This window comes from Hyla sarda, chromosome 4 (genome assembly GCF_029499605.1).
Source record: "Hyla sarda isolate aHylSar1 chromosome 4, aHylSar1.hap1, whole genome shotgun sequence".
NCBI lineage: Eukaryota > Metazoa > Chordata > Amphibia > Anura > Hylidae > Hyla > Hyla sarda.
In genome coordinates, this window is record NC_079192.1 from 415333801 (window position 1) to 415358920 (window position 25120).

The 25120-nt window shown below is 45.3% G+C and overlaps 1 protein-coding gene across 4 annotated transcripts in view; it reads left to right on the plus strand.

The window, feature by feature from the left end:
* LOC130267712 (potassium voltage-gated channel subfamily KQT member 1-like) overlaps nt 1-25120 on the plus strand; it is a 139343-nt gene that overhangs the window by 44384 nt on the left and 69839 nt on the right. For all 4 annotated transcript variants that reach the window (XM_056517832.1, XM_056517831.1, XM_056517834.1 and 1 more), the window contains one exon: nt 1771-2261. In XM_056517832.1, the coding sequence (XP_056373807.1) occupies nt 1936-2261 (326 nt within the window). In that variant the 5' untranslated portion in view covers nt 1771-1935. The remainder of the gene's footprint in view (nt 1-1770; nt 2262-25120) is intronic.

A 25120-nucleotide genomic window follows, 5' to 3' on the forward strand; every position in this document is an offset into this window, starting at 1 on the left:
AGCTCTGGATGTGACTAGAGGAGAAGACATAACTATAGATAAGAAGGAGTCTGGTGTAGGGGAAACATGAATGATCACATGGTATCTCCTGTAGGGATGAAGGGTTTGTATGTCAGCACACTGTAAGTAAGAGAACTGTGAACGCAGCTTTGGATGTGACTAAAGGGTAAATTTTGATGACTTTTTATTGAAGGAAAGGTCCAGTGTTTCCTAACCAGGGCGCCTCCAGCTGTTGCAAAACTACAACTCCCAGCATGCCCGTACAGCTGAAGGCTGTCCGGGCATGCTGTGAGTTGTAGTCTTGCAACAGCACTGTCCCATAAATCTCCCCATTGTATGTCAGTACAATGTAAGGAAGAGAACTGTGAACGCAGCTTTGGTTGTGACTAGAGGGTACGTTTTTTTATGACCTTGTAGTGGGGTAGGTCTGGTATAGGGGACATATGATTATTCAAAATGTACAGTATAGTATCCTATGTATAGTAGGCACATGACAAGTAAGAGAACTGTGAACGCAGCTCTGGATGTGACTAGAGGAGAAGACATAACTATAGATAAGAAGGAGTCTGGTGTAGGGGAAACATGAATAATCACATGGTATCTCCTGTAGGGATGAAGGGTTTGTATGTCAGTCTATTGGAAGTAAGAGAACTGTGAACGCAGCTTTGGATGTGACTAGATGGAAATACATAGACTTCTTTATATGAGAAGGCGTCTGGTGTGGAAGAAAACATAAATGATCACATGGTATCTTCTGTAGGGATGAGGGGTCTGTATGTCAGTACATTGTAAGTAAGAGAACTGTGAACGCAGCTTTGGTTGTGATTAGAGGATAAGACATAACTATAGATAAGGAGTCTGGTGTAGGGAAACATGAATGATCACATGGTATCTCCTGTAGGGATGAAGGGTTCGTCTGTCAGTATAATGTGAGTAACAGAACAGTGAACGCAGCTCTGGATGTGACTAGAGGACAAGACATAACTATAGATAATATAATATAGTGGGAGAGGTAATGTGAACACAGCTTTGTATGTGACTAGAGGGTACATTTTTATGACTTTATAGTAGGAGAAGTCCGGTGTAGGGGACATGTGAACAGTCACAATGTACGGTATAGTATCCTACATATAGTAGGCACATGACAACTAAGAGAACTGTGAACGCAGCTCTGGATGTGACTAGAGGAGAAGACATAACTATAGATAAGAAGGAGTCTGGTGTAGGGGAAACATGAATGATCACATGGTATCTCCTGTAGGGATGAAGGGTTCGTATGTCAGTACATTGTAAGTAAGAGAACTGTGAACGCAGCTCTGGATGTGACTAGAGGAGAAGACATAACTATAGATAAGGAGTCTGGTGTGGGGGAAACATGAATGATCACATGGTATCTCCTGTAGGGATGAAGGGTTCGTCTGTCAGTATAATGTGAGTAACAGAACTGTGAACGCAGCTTTGGATGTGACTAGAGGGTAAATTTTGATGACTTTTAATTGAAGGAAAGGTCCAGTGTTTCCTAAGCAGGGTGCCTCCAGCTGTTGCAAAACTACAACTCCCAGCATGCCCGGACAGCCGAAGGCTGTCCGGGCATGCTGGGAGTTGTAGTCTTGCAACAGCACTGTCACATAAATCTCCCCATTGATACAATGTATCAGTCTGGAAACAATTGTAACAACCCCTCAGCTGTGAGACATCAGGTAAGCGAGGATGTAGGTTTTTGCGGTCTGACCCCTGCGCTGACCTCCTGTTGTTCCTCTTGTTCGGCAGGTATGAGTGACAGCGGGTGACGGCAGGTGACAGCGGGTGACACGGCTGTGATCCTGTCTGCGGTGACTCGGAGCCGATAAGAGGGATCAGGTCCCCGCCGGAGCTTGCAATCTAACACCAGGGTCACCGAGGATGGTGAAATATTGATCAGCAGCAGTCTGCGACATGTCGTGCAATTCGGGGGAGTGCAGGGGGCTCCCCCTCTACAGCCGCTACACGGCCCCCCCTGCTCCGGACCCCATGCATTACTCCTCCGTGGCCCTCGGCGCAGACCCCCCCTTAAACAATGGCTCCGGGACCCCCTGCACCACTCAGGACCCCACGTTGCAGGTGAGCGACCAGGCTGGGGGGGGCGCCAAGGACGTCCGCGCCGAATACTCCCCCAAGTGCTTCTACCGCCACTACCTGACCCGCACCAGCATGCAGGGCGACATCTACAACTTCCTGGAGCGACCCAGCGGATGGCGCTGCTTCATCTATCACTTCAGCGTGTGAGTACCGCATCTTCCTCCCTATACTAATCCATTATTGATTTCACCGGCGCAGCAGAGCGGAGTTTGTCATACGTTGCGGAGCCAAGGTGATCAGATCTGGCAGAGCTGAGCTGGTCGGAAATAGTAGAGAAGAAGGACCTATTGCTCCTATTGTATAGATCCTCCATTATTGATTCACAGGTGCAGCAGAGTTGAGTTTGTCAGATGGTTCGGAGCCAAGGTGATCAGATCTGGCAGAGCTGAGCTGGTCTGAAATAGTAGAGAAGAAGGACCTATTGCTCCTATTGTATAGATCATCCATTATTGATTCACAGGTGCAGCAGCGTTGAGTTTGTCAGATGGTTCGGAGCCAAGGTGATCAGATCTGGCAGAGCTGAGCTGGTCTGAAATAGAGGAGAGACGCCTTTTGCGCCAAATGTATAGATCCTCCATTATTGATTCACTGATGCAGCAGAGCTGAGTTTGTCATACGTTGCGGGGCCAAGGTGATCAGATCTGGCACAGCTGAGCCGATCGGAAGCGGCAGAGGAGAAGCACCTCTTGCTCCTATTGTATAGAGCAGTGGTCTCCAACCTGCGGACCTCCAGATGTTGCAAAACTACAACTCCCAGCATGCCCGGACAGCCGACGGCAGAGCTGAGCTGGTCTGAAATAGAGGAGAGGCGCCTTTTGCGCCAAAAGTAAAGATCATCCATTATTGATTCACTGATGCAGCAGAGCTGAGTTTGTCTTACGTTGCGGGGCCAAGTTGATCAGATCTGGCACAGTTGAGCCGATCGGAAGCGGCAGAGGAGAAGCACCTCTTGCTCCTATTGTATAGATCAGTGGTCTCCAACCTGCGGACCTCCAGATGTTGCAAAACTACAACTCCCAGCATGCCCGGACAGCCGACGGCAGAGCTGGGCTGGTCTGAAATAGAGGAGAGACACCTTTTGCGCCAAATATAAAGATCATCCATTATTGATTCTCTGGTGTAGCAGAGTTGAGTTTGTCAGATGGTTCGGAGCCAAATTGATCAGATCTGGCACAGCTGCATCTGATATAGCAGAGGAGAGACGCCTTTTGCGCCAAAAGTAAAGATCATCCATTATTGATTCACTGATGCAGCAGAGCTGAGTTTGTCTTACGTTGCAGGGCCAAGTTGATCAGATCTGGCACAGCTGAGCCGATCGGAAATAGTAGAGAAGAAGGACCTATTGCTCCTATTGTATAGATCAGTGGTCTGCCACCTGCGGACCTCCAGATGTTGCAAAACTACAACTCCCAGCATGCCCGGACAGCCAACGGCTGTCCGGGCATGCTGGGAGTTGTAGTTTTGCAACATCTGGAGGTCCCCAGGTTGGAGACCACTGGTATAGATCATCCATTATTTATTCACTGGTGCAGCAGAGTTGAGTTTGTCAGACGGTGCGGCGCCAAATTGATCTGATCTGGCAGAGCTGAGCCGATCGTATATAGCAGAGGAGAGACGCCTCTTGCTCTCAATTAATCAATTATCCATTACTGAGTCACCGGTACAGTAGAGCCGAGTTTGTCAGATGGTGCGGAGCCAAGTTGATCAGTTCTGGCTTAGCTGAGCTGGTCTGATATAGCAGAGGAGAGACGCCTTTTGCGCCAGATGTATAGATCTTTCATAGGACTGCAGATAAACCTAATGCTACTTATCATTTTGTAAGATACGGAAACACATTGAGCTCTGCTACGTCAGCCCACATCCCTATGCACAGAAGTGATCCATTTATATACATCCCGGCCCCCACGGAGCTAAGTATATCAGATGTAGCAGTGCTGAGCTGATAGCAGAGGAGAAGCGCCTCCTATTCCCAATGTATTGATCATCCATTATCAATTCACCGATGCAGCAGAGCTGAGTTTGTCACATTTTGCAGGACCAGGTTGATCAGATCTGGCAGCGCTGATCTGATCGGAAGTAGCAGAGCTGAGTAAAGCTGAGTGAGATGAAGAAAGGCCAAATTTTATCTGAGTTTGTCAGAGACGTAGTCGTTTTGAGTTTTATCAGATGCAGCAGAGCCGAGGCGGCCATTTGGCCACAAGTCTTCTGCATAGTCTTACATAGGGCTGCAGATAAACCTAATTCAATTCCAAAGATGCAAGATGTCATAGAAGTTCAGCTCTGCTACATCAGTCCACATCCCTCTGCACATAAGGGGTTCATTCATATTCATCCCTGCCCCCCCCCCCCCCCAGATGTAGCAGAGCTGAGCAAAAGTGAATGAGATATAGAAAGTTTGGCTGATTTTTATAAGATGTAGCAGAGCTGAGATGGTCATTTGGCCACAAGGCTTCTGCATAGTCTTACATAGGACTGCAGCTACACCTAATGCAAGTGATTGTGATGTAAGATGTTATAGACCAGTGGTCTCCAACCTGTGGACCTCCAGATGTTGCAGAACTACAACTCCCAGCATGACTTCAGCGATGAGAATTCGGCAGATGTTCTATAAAGTTCCAAATATTTACAGGATCAATAGATTGTATCTGGTGGATTGATACATTGTATCTAGATAAAGAAGTGCACTATATAGGGAAGAAACTTAGTATTGTATGAAGCCTTTAGTTTATTAGAATAGTCAAATGTTCTATAAGGATCCAAATATTTACAGAACAGATAGATTGTTTGTAATGGATTGATACATTGTATCCAGATATAGAATGTACAGAATATGAGGCCGAAACCTTCTGCGATTAGGATCAAGACATATTCTATAAAGATGTGAGATGTTCTATAAAGAGCCAGAACATTACAGGATAGATACAATGTATCAATAAACCAGAAATAATGTATCTCATGTATCTAGATATAGAATGTACAGTATACAGGGAAGTTACCTATTATTGTCTGATGCCTTCAGTTATTAGGATACGACAGATGTTCTATAAGGATCAAAATATTTCCAGGATCGATAGATTGTATCTGGTGGATTGATACATTGTATCTAGATAAAGAACGTGCACTATATAGGGAAGAAACTTAGTATTGTATGAAGCCTTTAGTTTATTAGAATAGTCAAATGTTCTATAACAGTGGTCTCCAACCTGCGAACCTCCAGATGTTGCAAAACTACAACTCCCAGCATGCCCGGACAGCCAACGGCTGTCCGGGCATGCTGGGAGTTGTAGTTTTGCAACATCTGGAAGTCCGCAGGTTGGAGACTACTGGTCTATAACATCTTACATCACAATCACTCGCATTAGGTGTATCTGCAGTCCTATGTAAGATTATCTAGAAGCCTTGTGGCCAAATGACCATCTCAGCTCTGCTACATCTGACAAAAATCAGCCAGACTTTCTATATCTCATTCACTTTTACTCAGCTCTGCTTGCTGGGAGTTGTAGTTTTGCAACATCTGGAGGTTCGCAGGTTGGAGACCACTGTTATAGAACATTTGACTATTCTAATAAACTAAAGGCTTCATACAACACTAAGTTTCTTCCCTATATACTGCACGTTCTTTATCTAGATACAATGTATCAATCCACCAGATACAATCTATCTATCCTGTAAATATTTGGATCCTTATAGAACATCTGCCGAATCCTCATCGCTGAAGGCATGCTGGGAGTTGTAGTTCTGCAACATCTGGAGGTCCGCAGGTTGGAGACCACTGTTATAGAACATGTGACTATTCTAATAACTAATAGTGATGAGCGGCATTGCCCATATTCGAATTTGTGGTATTTCGCGAATATATAGATGAATATTCGTCCTATATTTGCGAATTTCGCGTTTCCATTATATTCGCATATTTGAATATTTTGGATGGGCAACTTTACTATTGGTTCTAGGGATGTTGTTGATAACCTCTGACAAGTGTATTTGCATCATTCTTATTGGCCCACAAGTGAAAAGAAGGAATATGCGATATTCGCGTTTAAAATTCAAATTGCGAATATTCGTGAGCAACACTAATAACTAAAGGCTTCATACAATACTAAGTTTCTTCCCTATATAGTGCACGTTCTTTATCTAGATACAATGTATCAATCCATCAGATACAATCTATCTATCCTGGAAATATTTGGATCCTTATAGAACATCTGCCGAATCCTTATCCAGCATCAGACAATAATAGGTAACTTCCCTGTATACTGTACATTCTATATCTAGATACATGAGATACAATGTATTAATAAACCAGAAATAAAGTATCTCATGTATCTAGATATAGAATGTACAGTATACAGGGAAGTTACCTATTATTGTCTGATGCCGGATATGGATACGGCAGATGTTCTATAAGGATCCAAATATTTCCAGGATCGATAGATTGTATCTGGTGGATTGATACATTGTATCTAGATAAAGAACGTGCACTATATAGGGAAGAAACTTAGTATTGTATGAAGCCTTTAGTTATTAGAATAGTCAAATGTTCTATAAGGATCCAAATATTTACAGAACAGATAGATTGTTTGTAATGGATTGATACATTGTATCCAGATATAGAATGTACAGAATATGAGGCCGAAACCTTCTGCGATTAGGATCAAGACATATTCTATAAAGATGTGAGATGTTCTATAAAGAGCCAGAACATTACAGGATAGATACAATGTATCAATAAACCAGAAATAATGTATCTCATGTATCTAGATATAGAATGTACAGTATACAGGGAAGTTACCTATTATTGTCTGATGCCTTCAGTTATTAGGATACGACAGATGTTCTATAAGGATCCAAATATTTCCAGGATTGATAGATTGTATCTGATGGATTGATACATTGTATCTAGATAAAGAACGTGCACTATATAGGGAAGAAACTTAGTATTGTATGAAGCCTTTAGTTATTAGAATAGTCCAATGTTCTATAACAGTGGTCTCCAACCTGCGAACCTCCAGATGTTGCAAAACTACAACTCCCAGCATGCCCGGACCGCCAATGGCTGTCCGGCCATGCTGGGAGTTGTAGTTTTGCAACATCTGGAGGTCCGCAGGTTGGAAACCACTGGTCTATAACATCTTATATCACAATCACTCGCATAAGGTTTATCTGCAGTCCTATGTAAGATTATCTAGAAGCCTTGTGGCCAAATGACCATCTCAGCTCTGCTACATCTGACAAAAATCAGCCAGACTTTCTATATCTCATTCACTTTTACTCAGCTCTGCTTGCTGGGAGTTGTAGTTTTGCAACATCTGGAGGTTCGCAGGTTGGAGACCACTGTTATAGAACATTTGACTATTCTAATAAACTAAAGGCTTCATACAACACTAAGTTTCTTCCCTACATAGTGCACGTTCTTTATCTAGATACAATGTATCAATCCACCAGATACAATCTATCTATCCTGTAAATATTTGGATCCTTATAGAACATCTGCCGAATCCTCATCGCTGAAGGCATGCTGGGAGTTGTAGTTCTGCAACATCTGGAGGTCCGCAGGTTGGAGACCACTGTTATAGAACATGTGACTATTCTAATAACTAATAGTGATGAGCGGCATTGCCCATATTCGAATTTGTGGTATTTCGCGAATATATAGATGAATATTCGTCCTATATTTGCGAATTTCGCGTTTCCATTATATTCGCATATTTGAATATTTTGGATGGGCAACTTTACTATTGGTTCTAGGGATGTTGTTGATAACCTCTGACAAGTGTATTTGCATCATTCTTATTGGCCCACAAGTGAAAAGAAGGAATATGCGATATTCGCGTTTAAAATTCAAATTGCGAATATTCGTGAGCAACACTAATAACTAAAGGCTTCATAAAATACTAAGTTTCTTCCCTATATAGTGCACGTTCTTTATCTAGATACAATCTATCTATCCTGGAAATATTTGGATCCTTATAGAACATCTGCCGAATCCTTATCCAGCATCAGACAATAATAGGTAACTTCCCTGTATACTGTACATTCTATATCTAGATACATGAGATACAATGTATTAATAAACCAGAAATAATGTATCTCATGTATCTAGATATAGAATGTACAGTATACAGGGAAGTTACCTATTATTGTCTGATGCCGGATATGGATACGACAGATGTTCTATAAGGATCCAAATATTTCCAGGATAGATAGATTGTATCTGGTGGATTGATACATTGTATCTAGATATAGAACGTGCACTATATAGGGAAGAAACTTAGTATTGTATGAAGCCTTTAGTTTATTAGAATAGTCAAATGTTCTATAAGGATCCAAATATTTACAGAACAGATAGATTGTTTGTAATGGATTGATACATTGTATCCAGATATAGAATGTACAGAATATGAGGCCGAAACCTTCTGCGATTAGGATCAAGACATATTCTATAAAGATGTGAGATGTTCTATAAAGAGCCAGAACATTACAGGATAGATACAATGTATCAATAAACCAGAAATAATGTATCTCATGTATCTAGATATAGAATGTACAGTATACGGGGAAGTTACCTATTATTGTCTGATGCCTTCAGTTATTAGGATACGACAGATGTTCTATAAGGATCCAAATATTTCCAGGATAGATAGATTGTATCTGATGGATTGATACATTGTATCTAGATAAAGAACGTGCACTATATAGGGAAGAAACTTAGTATTGTATGAAGCCTTTAGTTATTAGAATAGTCCAATGTTCTATAACAGTGGTCTCCAACCTGCGAACCTCCAGATGTTGCAAAACTACAACTCCCAGCATGCCCGGACAGCCGTTTGTAGTTTTGCAACATCTGGAAGTCCGCAGGTTGGAGACTACTGGTCTATAACATCTTACATCACAATCACTCGCCTTAGGCGTATCTGCAGTCCTATGTAAGATTATCTAGAAGCCTTGTGGCCAAATGACCATCTCAGCTCTGCTACATCTGACAAAAATCAGCCAGACTTTCTATATATCATTCACTTTTACTCAGCTCTGCTTGCTGGGAGTTGTAGTTTTGCAACATCTGGAGGTTCGCAGATTGGAGACCACTGTTATAGAACATTTGACTATTCTAATAACTAAAGGCTTCATACAATACTAAGTTTCTTCCCTACATAGTGCACGTTCTTTATCTAGATACAATGTATCAATCCACCAGATACAATCTATCTATCCTGTAAATATTTGGATCCTTATAGAACATCTGCCGAATCCTCATCGCTGAACGCATGCTGAGAGTTGTAGTTCTGCAACATCTGGAGGTGCGCAGGTTGGAGACCACTGTTATAGATGTTGCGCTCTGCTACATCAGTCCACATCCCTATGCACAGAAGTGATCCGTTCATATCCATCCCTGTCCCTACTCTCATTCAAGCAGGAGCAGCCCAATGAAATAAAGGGACGCGGGGGACACTACACCTCCATGCGGCTGCACCACCAGGACCCCATGTGGCCCCTTTCCCCTATGTTCATTATTGGAAGCATCTTATCAGCTTCAGAATTTAAGGGACACCAAACCCACAATGCTATTTCCACTTTTGCGCAGGTGGTTGCGATCTATTATTCTCAGTTATCAGCCAGGGACTGGGTTCTTTAATGAGATTAATGACAGGAAAATGAAATGTATGCACTTGCCTTATAATGCTGCTGCTCCTTTAAATGATCTTCTGGTGTGAATTATATACATGTGGTGCCGTCTGTGCGCAATATATAACGGTCCGATCCGTACCAGAAATCATTATAAAGCAGGATCAATGCACTGACCATAAATGACCCTGCAGAGGCCTAATAGGGCATATAGAGGGAAAGGGGGAGGGTAACGGGACATTCCCTTAAATACTGGCATTTTTTCCAGTTTTTTACATTTATTTTTACTTCTTCCGGATCCAGTAATGTCCATCATGGGCGGCTGTCAGCTACCGGACCATAAGATACATTTCTAACATGACGATAGGTCGGGTATTGTCAATGGCAGGAATCTGACTGTAGTGCACAGCGCCGCCCCTGCCACAAGTCCAACTGCTGTATGGGAAAATAATGTAAAAAATTATGTTTTGGGGTGTTGTTTTTGTTTGTTATTAAGGGGTAGGGGGGGGGGGGAGTTAAAATAAATAGATGCTGTCACAATGCCGGCTGGCAGGTAGTGGATCCTCTGTGCCAGAGAGGGATTGGCGTGGACCGTGCTAGTGGATCGGTTCTAAGTCACTACTGGTTTTCACCAGAGCCCGCCGCAAAGCGGGATGGTCTTGCTGCGGCGGTAGTAACCAGGTCGTATCCACTAGCAACGGCTCACCTCTCTGGCTGCTGAAGATAGGCGCGGTACAAGGGAGTAGACAGAAGCAAGGTCGGACGTAGCAGAAGGTCGGGGCAGGCAGCAAGGATCGTAGTCAGGGGCAACGGCAGGAGGTCTGGAACACAGGCTAGGAACACACAAGGAAACGCTTTCACTGGCACGATGGCAACAAGATCCGGCAAGGGAGTGCAGGGGAAGTGAGGTGATATAGGGAAGTGCACAGGTGAACACACTAATTGGAATCACTGCGCCAATCAGCGGCGCAGTGGCCCTTTAAATCGCAAAGACCCGGCGCGCGCGCGCCCTAGGGAGCGGGGCCGCGCGCGCCGGGACAGGACCGAGGGAGAGCGAGTCAGGTACGGGAGCCGGGGTGCGCATCGCGAGCGGGCGCTACCCGCATCGCGAATCGCATCCCGGCTGGAAGCGGAATCGCAGCGCCCCGGGTCAGTGGATCTGACCGGAGCGCTGCAGCGGGGAGAGTATAGCGAGCGCTCCGGGGAGGAGCGGGGACCCGGAGCGCTCGGCGTAACAGTACCCCCCCCCTTGGGTCTCCCCCTCTTCTTAGAGCCTGAGAACCTGAGGAGCAGACTTTTGTCTAGGATGTTGTCCTCAGGTTCCCAGGATCTCTCTTCAGGACCACAACCCTCCCAATCCACTAAAAAAAAAGTTTTCCCTCTGACCTTTTTAGAAGCTAAGATCTCTTTGACAGAGAAGATGTCCGAGGAGCCGGAAACAGGAGTGGGAGGAACAGATTTGGGAGAAAAACGGTTGAGGATGAGTGGTTTAAGAAGAGAAACGTGAAAGGCATTAGGGATACGAAGAGAAGGAGGAAGAAGAAGTTTGTAAGAGACAGGATTAATCTGACACAAAATTTTGAAAGGACCAAGATAGCGTGGTCCCAACTTGTAGCTAGGGACACGGAAGCGGACATATTTAGCGGAGAGCCATACCTTGTCTCCAGGGGAAAAAATGGGAGGGGCTCTTCTTTTCTTATCCGCGAACTTCTTCATGCGTGATGAAGCCTGTAAGAGAGAATTTTGGGTCTCTCTCCATATAATGGAAAGGTCACGAGAAATTTCATCCACAGCGGGCAGACCAGAGGGCAAGGGGGTAGGGAGGGGGGGAAGAGGGTGACGGCCGTACACCACGAAAAATGGGGATTTGGAGGAAGATTCAGAGACTCTGAAGTTATACGAGAATTCGGCCCATGGAAGGAGATCTGCCCAGTCATCCTGGCGGGAGGAAACAAAATGTCGCAAATAATCACCCAAGACCTGGTTAATTCTTTCTACTTGTCCATTGGACTGGGGATGATATGCAGAAGAAAAATTTAATTTAATCTTGAGTTGTTTACAGAGAGCCCTCCAGAATTTAGACACGAATTGGACGCCTCTATCCGAGACGATCTGCGTAGGCAACCCGTGAAGACGAAAAATGTGTACAAAAAATTGTTTAGCCAACTGAGGCGCTGAAGGAAGACCAGGAAGAGGGATGAAATGTGCCATTTTGGAGAATCGATCAACGACCACCCAAATAACAGTGTTGCCACGGGAAGGGGGTAAATCAGTAATAAAATCCATACCAATCAGAGACCAAGGCTGTTCGGGGACAGGCAGGGGATGAAGAAGACCAGCGGGCTTCTGGCGAGGAGTCTTATCCCTGGCACAGACAGTGCAGGCTCGCACAAAGTCCACAACATCTGTCTCCAGAGTCGGCCACCAATAGAAGCGGGAGATGAGTTGCACAGATTTCTTGATGCCCACATGACCTGCGAGATGGGAGGAGTGACCCCATTTGAGGATTCCGAGGCGTTGGCGTGGAGAGACGAAGGTCTTTCCTGGAGGAGTTTGCCTGATGGAGGCTGGAGAAGTGGAGATCAGGCAGTCAGGAGGAATGATGTGTTGCGGAGAGAGTTCAACTTCTGAGGCATCCGAGGAACGAGAGAGAGCATCGGCCCTAATGTTCTTATCGGCAGGCCGAAAGTGAATCTCAAAATTAAATCGGGCAAAGAACAGAGACCACCGGGCCTGGCGAGGATTCAGCCGTTGGGCAGACTGGAGGTAGGAGAGGTTCTTGTGGTCGGTGTAAATAATAACTGGAAATCTTGATCCCTCCAGCAGATGCCTCCATTCCTCAAGTGCTAATTTGATGGCTAGAAGCTCTCGATCCCCGATGGAGTAGTTCCTCTCCGCTGGAGAGAAGGTCCTAGAGAAAAAACCACAAGTGACAGCATGCCCGGAAGAATTTTTTTGTAGAAGAACAGCTCCAGCTCCCACTGAGGAGGCATCAACCTCCAATAGGAAGGGTTTGGAAGGGTCAGGTCTGGAGAGCACGGGAGCCGAAGAAAATGCAGACTTGAGTCGTTTAAAGGCGTCTTCCGCTTGAGGAGGCCAAGACTTGGGATCGGCATTTTTTTTGGTTAAAGCCACGATAGGAGCCACAACGGTAGAAAAATGTGGAATAAATTGCCTGTAATAATTGGCGAACCCCAAAAAGCGTTGGATAGCACGGAGTCCGGAGGGGCGTGGCCAATCTAAGACGGCAGAGAGTTTGTCTGGATCCATTTGTAGTCCCTGGCCAGAGACCAAATATCCTAGAAAAGGAAGAGATTGGCATTCAAACAGACATTTCTCAATTTTGGCATAGAGTTGATTGTCACGAAGTCTCTGAAGAACCATACGGACATGCTGGCGGTGTTCTTCTAGATTGGCAGAAAAAATCAGGATATCGTCCAGATATACAACAACACAGGAGTATAACAGATCACGAAAAATTTCATTAACAAAGTCTTGGAAGACAGCAGGGGCGTTGCACAGGCCAAAGGGCATGACCAGATACTCAAAGTGTCCATCTCTGGTGTTAAATGCCGTTTTCCATTCATCCCCCTCTCTGATGCGGATGAGGTTATAGGCACCTCTTAAGTCCAGTTTAGTAAAGATGTGGGCACCTTGGAGGCGATCAAAGAGTTCAGAGATGAGGGGTAGGGGGTAGCGGTTCTTAACCGTGATTTTATTAAGACCGCGGTAGTCAATGCAAGGACGTAGGGAGCCATCTTTTTTGGACACAAAGAAAAATCCGGCTCCGGCAGGAGAGGAGGATTTACGGATAAAGCCCTTTTTTAAATTTTCCTGGACGTATTCAGACATGGCAAGAGTCTCTGGGGCAGAGAGAGGATAAATTCTGCCCCGGGGTGGAGTAGTGCCCGGGAGGAGGTCGATAGGACAATCATAAGGCCTGTGAGGAGGAAGAGTCTCAGCTTGTTTTTTGCAGAAAACATCCGCGAAGTCCATATAGGCCTTAGGGAGACCGGTTACTGGAGGAACCACAGAGTCACGGCAAGGGTTACTGGGAACCGGCAAGACAGTCCTTGGAACAAGAGGGCCCCCAACTCTTGATCTCCCCAGTGGACCAATCCAGGGTTGGGGAATGAAGTTGAAGCCAGGGAAGTCCAAGGAGAATTTCCGAGGTGCAATTGGGGAGGACCAAAAGTTCAATCCTCTCGTGATGAGATCCGATGCTCATTAGAAGGGGCTCCGTGCGGAAACGTATGGTACAGTCCAATCTTTCATTGTTTACACAATTGATGTAAAGAGGTCTGGCGAGACTGGTCACTGGGATGTTGAACCTGTTGACGAGAGAGGCCAAAATAAAATTTCCTGCAGATCCAGAGTCCAAGAAGGCCACAGTAGAGAAGGAGAAGGCAGAGGCAGACATCCGCACAGGCACAGTAAGACGTGGAGAAGCAGAGTAGACATCAAGGACTGTCTCACCTTTGTGCGGAGTCAGCGTACGTCTTTCCAGGCGGGGAGGACGGATAGGACAATCCCTCAGGAAGTGTTCGGTACTAGCACAGTACAGGCAGAGGTTCTCCATGCGGCGTCGTGTCCTCTCTTGAGGTGTCAGGCGAGACCGGTCGACCTGCATAGCCTCCACGGCGGGAGGCACAGGAACGGATTGCAGGGGACCAGAGGAGAGAGGAGCCGAGGAGACGAAACGCCTCGTGCGAACAGAGTCCATATCTTGGCGGAGCTCCTGACGCCTTTCGGAAAAACGCATGTCAATGCGAGTGGCTAGGTGAATGAGTTCATGTAGATTAGCAGGAATTTCTCGTGCGGCCAGAACATCTTTAATGTTGCTGGATAGGCCTTTTTTAAAGGTCGCGCAGAGGGCCTCATTATTCCAGGATAATTCTGAAGCAAGAGTACGGAATTGTACGGCATACTCGCCAACGGAAGAATTACCCTGGACCAGGTTCAACTGGGCAGTCTCAGCAGAAGAGGCTCGGGCAGGTTCCTCAAAGACACTTCGGATTTCCGAGAAGAAGGAGTGTACAGAGGCAGTGACGGGGTCATTGCGGTCCCAGAGCGGTGTGGCCCAAGACAGGGCTTTTCCAGACAGAAGGCTGACTACGAAAGCCACCTTAGACCTTTCAGTGGGAAACTGGTCCGACATCATCTCCAGATGCAGGGAACATTGGGAAAGAAAGCCACGGCAAAACTTAGAGTCCCCATCAAATTTATCCGGCAAGGATAGGCGTAGACCAGGAGCGGCCACTCGCTGCGGAGGAGGTGCAGGAGCTGGCGGAGGAGATGACTGCTGAAGCTGTGGTAGTAGCTGCTGTAGCATCACGGTCAGTTGAGACAGCTGTTGGCCTTGTTGCGCTATCTGTTGTGACTGCTGGGCGACCACCGTGGTGAGGTCAGCGACAACTGGCAGAGGAACTTCAGCGGGATCCATGGCCGGATCTACTGTCACGATGCCGGCTGGCAGGTAGTGGATCCTCTGTGCCAGAGAGGGATTGGCGTGGACCGTGCTAGTGGATCGGTTCTAAGTCACTACTGGTTTTCACCAGAGCCCGCCGCAAAGCGGGATGGTCTTGCTGCGGCGGTAGTGACCAGGTCGTATCCACTAGCAACGGCTCACCTCTCTGGCTGCTGAAGATAGGCGCGGTACAAGGGAGTAGACAGAAGCAAGGTCGGACGTAGCAGAAGGTCGGGGCAGGCAGCAAGGATCGTAGTCAGGGGCAACGGCAGGAGGTCTGGAACACAGGCTAGGAACACACAAGGAAACGCTTTCACTGGCACGATGGCAACAAGATCCGGCAAGGGAGTGCAGGGGAAGTGAGGTGATATAGGGAAGTGCACAGGTGAACACACTAATTGGAATCACTGCGCCAATCAGCGGCGCAGTGGCCCTTTAAATCGCAAAGACCCGGCGCGCACGCGCCCTAGGGAGCGGGGCCGCGCGCGCCGGGACAGGACCGAGGGAGAGCGAGTCAGGTACGGGAGCCGGGGTGCGCATCGCGAGCGGGCGCTACCCGCATCGCGAATCGCATCCCGGCTGGAAGCGGAATCGCAGCGCCCCGGGTCAGTGGATCTGACCGGAGCGCTGCAGCGGGGAGAGTATAGCGAGCGCTCCGGGGAGGAGCGGGGACCCGGAGCGCTCGGCGTAACAGATGCAGTTTTGCTTAAACCCCTATGCAAGAATGTGTTAGGAGACAGAAAGGAGAAATACATTATATGGTGTTCTCATGACACTCCAACATTTTATACAACGGGGCAATAAGGTGGGGACCCTCTAATACAGACTCCAGACCAGATCCCTAAACTAATACAGACCCCAGACCAGACCACTAAACTAATACAGACCCCAAACTAGACCCCTAAACTTATACAGACCCCAGACCAAACCCCTAATCTAATACAGACCCCAGACCAGACCCCTAATCTAATACAGACCCCAGACCAAACCCCTAAACTAATACAGACCCCAGACCAGACCCCTAAACTAATACAGACCCCAGACCAGACCCCTAAATTAATACAGACCCCAGACCAGACCCCTAAACTAATACAGACCCCAGACCAGACCCCTAAACTAATACAGACCCCAGACCCCTAAACTAATACAGACCCCAGACCAAACCCCTAAACTAATACAGACTCCAGACCGAACCCCTAAACTAATACAGAGCCCAGACCCCTAAACTAATACAGACACCAGACCCCTAAACTAATACAGACCCCAGACCAGAACTCTAAACTAATACAGACCCCAGACCCCTAAACTAATACAGACCCCAGACCAAACTCCTAAACTAATACAGACCCCAGACCAGACCCCTAAACTAATACAGACCCCAAAACAGACCCCAAACTAATACAGACCCCAGACCAGACCCCTAAACTAATACAGACCCCAGATCAGCCCCTAAACTAATACAGACCCCAGACCAGACCCCTAAACTAATACAGACCCCAGACCAGACTCCTAAACTAATACAGACCCCAGACCAGACCCCTAAACTAATACAGACCCCAGACCAGACCCCTAAACTAATACAGACCACAGACCCCTAAACTAATACAGACCACAGACCCCTAAACTAATACAGACCCCAGACCTCTAAACTAATAAAGACCCCCCAGACAAGACCCCTAAATTAATACAGACCCCAGTCCAGATCCTTAAACTAATACAGACCCCAGACCAGACCCCTAAACTAATACAGAACCCAGACCAGACCTCTAAACTAATACAGACTCCAGACCAGACCCCTAAACTAATACAGACCCCCAGATCAGACCTCTAAACTAATACAGACCCCATACCAGACCACTAAACTAATACAGACCCCAGACCAGACCCCTAAACTAATACAGACCCCAGACCAGACCTCTAAACTAATACAGACCCCAGACCAGCCCCCAAAACTAATACAGACCTCAGACCAGACCCCTAAACTAATACAGACCCCAGACCCCTAAACTAATACAGACCCCAGACCAAACTCCTAAACTAATACAGACCCCAGACCAGACCCCTAAACTAATACAGACCCCCAAACAGACCCCAAACTAATACAGACCCCAGACTAGACCCGTAAACTAATACAGACCCCAGATCAGCCCCTAAACTAATACAGACCCCAGACTAGACCCCTAAACTAATACAGACCCCAGACCAGACTCCTAAACTAATACAGACCCCAGACCAGACCCCTAAACTAGTACAGACCCCAGACCCCTAAACTAATACAGACCACAGACCCCTAAACTAATACAGACCCCAGACCAGACCTCTAAACTAATAAAGACCCCCCAGACAAGACCCCTAAACTAATACAGACCCCAGTCCAGATCCTTAAACTAATACAGACCCCAGACCAGACCTCTAAACTAATACAGACCCCCAGATCAGACCTCTAAACTAATACAGACCCCATACCAGACCACTAAACTAATACAGACCCCAGACCAGACCCCTAAACTAATACAGACCCCAGACCAGACTTCTAAACTAATACAGACCCCAGACCAGCCCCCAAAACTAATACAGACCTCAGACCAGACCTCTAAACTAATACAGACCCCAGACCAGACCCCTAAACTAATACAGACCCCAGACCCCTAAACTAATACAGACCCCAGACCAGACCTCTAAACTAATACAGACCCCAGACCAGACCTCTAAACTAATACAGACCCCAGACCAGACCTCTAAACTAATACAGACCCCAGACCCCAAAACTATTACAAACCCCAGAGGGATAAGCCCTAAACTAATACAGACCCCAGACCAGACTCCTAAACTAATACAGACCCCAGACCAGACCCCTAAACTAATACAGACCCCAGACCCCTAAACTAATACAGACCACAGACCCCTAAACTAATACAGACCCCAGACCAGACCTCTAAACTAATAAAGACCCCCCAGACAAGACCCCTAAACTAATACAGACCCCAGTCCAGATCCTTAAACTAATACAGACCCCAGACCAGACCTCTAAACTAATACAGACCCCAGACCCCAAAACTATTACAAACCCCAGAGGGATAAGCCCTAAACTAATACAGACCCCAGACCAGACTCCTAAACTAATACAGACCCCAGACCAGACCCTTAAACTAATACAGAGCCCAGACCAGACCCCTAAACAAATACAGACCCCAGACCAGACTCCTGAACTAATACAGACCCCAAATCTATTACAGACCCCAGACCAGACCTCTAAACTAATACAGACCCCAGACCCCAAAACTATTACAAACCCCAGAGGGATAAGCCCTAAACTAATACAGACCCCAGACCAGACTCCTAAACTAATACAGACCCCAGACCAGACCCCTAAACTAATACAGACCCCAGACCCCTAAACTAATACAGACCACAGACCCCTAAACTAATACAGACCCCAGACCAGACCTCTAAACTAATAAAGACCCCCCAGACAAGACCCCTAAACTAATACAGACCCCAGTCCAGATCCTTAAACTAATACAGACCCCAGACCAGACCTCTAAACTAATACAGACCCCCAGATCAGACCTCTAAACTAATACAGACCCCATACCAGACCACTAAACTGATACAGACCCCAGACCAGACCCCTAAACTAATACAGACCCCAGACCAGACCTCTAAACTAATACAGACCTCAGACCAGACCTCTAAACTAATACAGACCCCAGACCAGACCTCTAAACTAATACAGACCCCAGACCAGCCCCCAAAACTAATACAGACCCCAGACCAGACCCCTAAACTAATACAGACCCCAGACCCCTAAACTAATACAGACCCCAGACCAGACCTCTAAACTAATACAGACCCCAGACCAGACCTCTAAACTAATACAGACCCCAGACCAGACCTCTAAACTAATACAGACCCCAGACCCCAAAACTATTACAAACCCCAGAGGGATAAGCCCTAAACTAATACAGACCCCAGACCAGACTCCTAAACTAATACAGACCCCAGACCAGACCCTTAAACTAATACAGACCCCAGACCAGACTCCTGAACTAATACAGACCCCAAATCTATTACAGACCCCAGACCAGACCCCTAAACTAATACAGACCCCAGACCAGACCCCTAAACAAATACAGACCCCAGACCAGACCCCTAAACTAATACAGACCCCAAAACTATTACAGACCCCAGACCAGACCCCTAAACTAATACAGACCCCAGACCAGACCCCTAAACTAATACAGACCCCAGACCAGATCTCTAAACTAATACAGACCCCAGACCAGGCCGCCTTGTTTACTGACCATAAACTGGACCCTTCCCCATTTCCTGCCCCCATTACCCGCCTCTACCCCCTCGCGGCCGCTCTCATCCATCTAGGATTTTGCGATGGTTTCCTGCCAGGTTTGGGGATCGGCCTCTCTTTCGAGGACAGAGGGCTCATGCGGTAATCCCTGCGTGTGGATAAGCCGTGTCAGCTGTGCAGATGTTGCAGTGAGTGGCCGGGATAATCTGCGGCTTTATCCCCGTGATGTGCGATGTGCGGGTGAGGATATTATCAGCTCCCCGCGTGGCCTCCACGTGGCATCTGCGCCCGCTGGGTGAGGGGGATCGCGGCCTCCGATCTGATGTAAATGAATCTTAATCCTTGTGTAATTGAAAGTTCTGTAACTTTCGAGTGCGCTCCGCTTGCTGTCAGTGAATGGGAATCTTTACATCCATAAATGATACAGATCTTATTTACTTCTCACAGCTGGGAGTTTGTTACAGTTTGTTAGAATCCTTTGCAGGATAAATAAAGATCAGCAGCGCAGATTCCTTTTCTGCACTAATGGTTTGATACATTGTATCTGGGCAGGTGACACGTAACAACCTGAAGTTCTTTTATTTATAAATCTAAAATGTTACAATAATAATAAACAATAACATAACAATAATACAAATAACATATAGCTAGACCAGTGTTTCCCCAACCAGGGTGCCTTCAGCTGTTGCAAGACTACAACTCCCAGCATGCCCGGACAGCCAAAGGCTGTCCGGGCATGCTGGGAGTTGTAGTTTTGCAACAGCTGGAGGTATACTGGTTTGAAAGTATATGGATGATATACAATGATGTCACAGTACAAGGATAATACACAGTGATGTCACAGTACAAGGATAATACACAGTGATGTCACAGTACAGGGATAATATACACAGTGATGTCACAGTACAGAGATAATACACAGTGATGTCACAGTACAGAGATAGTACACAGTGATGTCACAGTACAGGGATAATACACAGTGATGTCACAGTACAGGGATAATATACACAGTGATGTCACAGTACAGAGATAATACACAGTGATGTCACAGTACAGGGATAATATACACAGTGATGTCACAGTACAGAGATAATACACAGTGATGTCACAGTACAGAGATAGTACACAGTGATGTCACAGTACAGGGATAATACACAGTGATGTCACAGTACAGGGATAATACACAGTGATGTCACAGTACAGGGATAATACACACAGTGATGTCACAGTACAGGGATAATACACACAGTGATGTCACAGTACAGAGATAATACACAGTGATGTCACAGTACAGGGATAATACACACAGTGATGTCACAGTACAGGGATAATAAACAGTGATGTCACAGTACAGAGATAATACATACAGTGATGTCACAGTACAGGGATAATACACACAGTGATGTCACAGTACAGGGATAATACACAGTGATGTCACAGTACAGAGATAATACACAGTGATGTCACAGTACAGACATAATACACAGTGATGTCACAGTACAGGGATAATACACACAGTGATGTCACAGTACAGAGATAATACACAGTGATGTCACAGTACAGGGATAATACACAGTGATGTCACAGTACAGGGATAATACACAGTGATGTCACAGTACAGGGATTATACACAGTGATGTCACAGTACAGAGATAATACACAGTGATGTCACAGTACAGGGATAATACACACAGCGATGTCACAGTATAGGGATAATACACACAGTGATGTCACAGTACAGGGATAATACACAGTGATGTCACAGTACAGAGATAATACACAGTGATGTCACAGTACAGACATAATACACAGTGATGTCACAGTACAGGGATAATACACACAGTGATGTCACAGTACAGAGATAATACACAGTGATGTCACAGTACAGACATAATACACAGTGATGTCACAGTACAGACATAATACACAGTGATGTCACAGTACAGGGATAATACACAGTGATGTCACAGTACAGAGATAATACACACAGTGATGTCACAGTACAGAGATAATACACACAGTGATGTCACAGTACATAGATAATACACAGTGATGTCACAGTACAGAGATAATACACACAGTGATGTCACAGTACAGGGATAATACACAGTGATGTCACAGTACAGGGATAATACACACAGTGATGTCACAGTACAGGGATAATACACACAGTGATGTCACAGTACAGGAATAATACACAGTGATGTCACAGTACAGGGATAATACACAGTGATGTCACAGTACAGAGATAATACACAGTGATGTCACAGTACAGACATAATACACAGTGATGTCACAGTACAGGGATAATACACACAGTGATGTCACAGTACAGAGATAATACACAGTGATGTCACAGTACAGGGATAATACACAGTGATGTCACAGTACAGGGATAATAAACAGTGATGTCACAGTACAGGGATAATACACAGTGATGTCACAGTACAGGGATAATACACAGTGCTGTCACAGTACAGGGATAATACACACAGTGATGTCACAGTACAGGGATAATGCACAGTGATGTCACAGTACAGGGATAATACACACAGTGATGTCACAGTACAGAGATAATACACAGTGATGTCACAGTACAGACATAATACACAGTGATGTCACAGTACAGGGATAATACACAGTGATGTCACAGTACAGATATAATACACAGTGATGTCACAGTACAGACATAATACACAGTGATGTCACAGTACAGACATAATACACAGTGATGTCACAGTACAGACATAATACACAGTGATGTCACAGTACAGGGATAATACACAGTGATGTCACAGTACAGAGATAATACACACAGTGATGTCACAGTACAGAGATAATACACACAGTGATGTCACAGTACAGAGATAATACACAGTGATGTCACAGTACAGAGATAATACACAGTGATGTCACAGCACAGGGATAATACACAGTGATGTCACAGTACAGGGATAATACACACAGTGATGTCACAGTACAGGGATAATACACAGTGATGTCACAGTACAGGGATAATACACACAGTGATGTCACAGTACAGAGATAATACACAGTGATGTCACAGTACAGACATAATACACAGTGATGTCACAGTACAGGGATAATACACACAGTGATGTCACAGTACAGAGATAATACACAGTGATGTCACAGTACAGGGATAATACACAGTGATGTCACAGTACAAGGATAATACACAGTGATGTCACAGATCAGGGATAATACACAGTGATGTCACAGTACAGGGATAATACACACAGTGATGTCACAGTACAGGGATAATGCACAGTGATGTCACAGTACAGAGATAATACACAGTGATGTCACAGAACAGACATAATACACAGTGATGTCACAGTACAGGGATAATACACACAGTGATGTCACAGTACAGAGATAATACACAGTGATGTCACAGTACAGACATAATACACAGTGATGTCACAGTACAGAGATAATACACAGTGATGTCACAGTACAGACATAATACACAGTGATGTCACAGTACAGGGATAATACACACAGTGATGTCACAGTACAGAGATAATACACAGTGATGTCACAGTACAGGGATAATACACAGTGATGTCACAGTACAGGGATAATAAACAGTGATGTCACAGTACAGGGATAATACACAGTGATGTCACAGTACAGGGATAATACACAGTGCTGTCACAGTACAGGGATAATACACACAGTGATGTCACAGTACAGGGATAATGCACAGTGATGTCACAGTACAGGGATAATACACACAGTGATGTCACAGTACAGAGATAATACACAGTGATGTCACAGTACAGACATAATACACAGTGATGTCACAGTACAGGGATAATACACAGTGATGTCACAGTACAGATATAATACACAGTGATGTCACAGTACAGACATAATACACAGTGATGTCACAGTACAGACATAATACACAGTGATGTCACAGTACAGACATAATACACAGTGATGTCACAGTACAGGGATAATACACAGTGATGTCACAGTACAGAGATAATACACACAGTGATGTCACAGTACAGAGATAATACACACAGTGATGTCACAGTACAGAGATAATACACAGTGATGTCACAGTACAGAGATAATACACAGTGATGTCACAGCACAGGGATAATACACAGTGATGTCACAGTACAGGGATAATACACACAGTGATGTCACAGTACAGGGATAATACACAGTGATGTCACAGTACAGGGATAATACACACAGTGATGTCACAGTACAGAGATAATACACAGTGATGTCACAGTACAGACATAATACACAGTGATGTCACAGTACAGGGATAATACACACAGTGATGTCACAGTACAGAGATAATACACAGTGATGTCACAGTACAGGGATAATACACAGTGATGTCACAGTACAAGGATAATACACAGTGATGTCACAGATCAGGGATAATACACAGTGATGTCACAGTACAGGGATAATACACACAGTGATGTCACAGTACAGGGATAATGCACAGTGATGTCACAGTACAGAGATAATACACAGTGATGTCACAGAACAGACATAATACACAGTGATGTCACAGTACAGGGATAATACACACAGTGATGTCACAGTACAGAGATAATACACAGTGATGTCACAGTACAGACATAATACACAGTGATGTCACAGTACAGGGATAATACACAGTGATGTCACAGTACAGGGATAATACACACATTGATGTCACAGTACAGGACAATACACAGTGATGTCACAGTACAGGGATAATGCACAGTGATGTCACAGTACAGGGATAATACACACAGTGATGTCACAGTACAGGGATAATACACAGTGATGTCACAGTACAGGGATAATACACAGTGATGTCACAGTACAGGGATAATACACACAGCGATGTCACAGTACAGAGATAATACACAGTGATGTCACAGTACAGGGATAATACACAGTGATGTCACAGTACAGGGATAATACACACAGTGATGTCACAGTACAGGGATAATACACACAGTGATGTCACAGTACAGGGATAATACACAGTGATGTCACAGTACAGAGATAATACACACAGTGATGTCAGAGTACAGGGATAATACACGCAGTGATGTCACAGTACAGGGATAATATACACAGTGATGTCACAGTACAGGGATAATACACAGTGATGTCACAGTACAAAGATAATACACAGTGATGCCACAGTACAAGGATAATACACAGTGATGTCACAGTACAGGGATAATACACACAGTGATGTCACAGTACAGGGATAATACACAGTGATGTCACAGTACAGGGATAATACACAGTGATGTCACAGTACAGAGATAATACACAGTGATGTCACAGTACAGGGATAATACACAGTGATGTCACAGTACAGGGATAATACACAGTGATGTCACAGTACAGAGATAATACACAGTGATGTCACAGTACAGAGATAATACACAGTGATGTCACAGTACAGGGATAATACACAGTGATGTCACAGTACAGGGATAATACACACAGTGATGTCACAGTACAGAGATAATACACAGTGATGTCACAGTACAGGGATAATACACAGTGATGTCACAGTACAGGGATAATACACACAGTGATGTCAC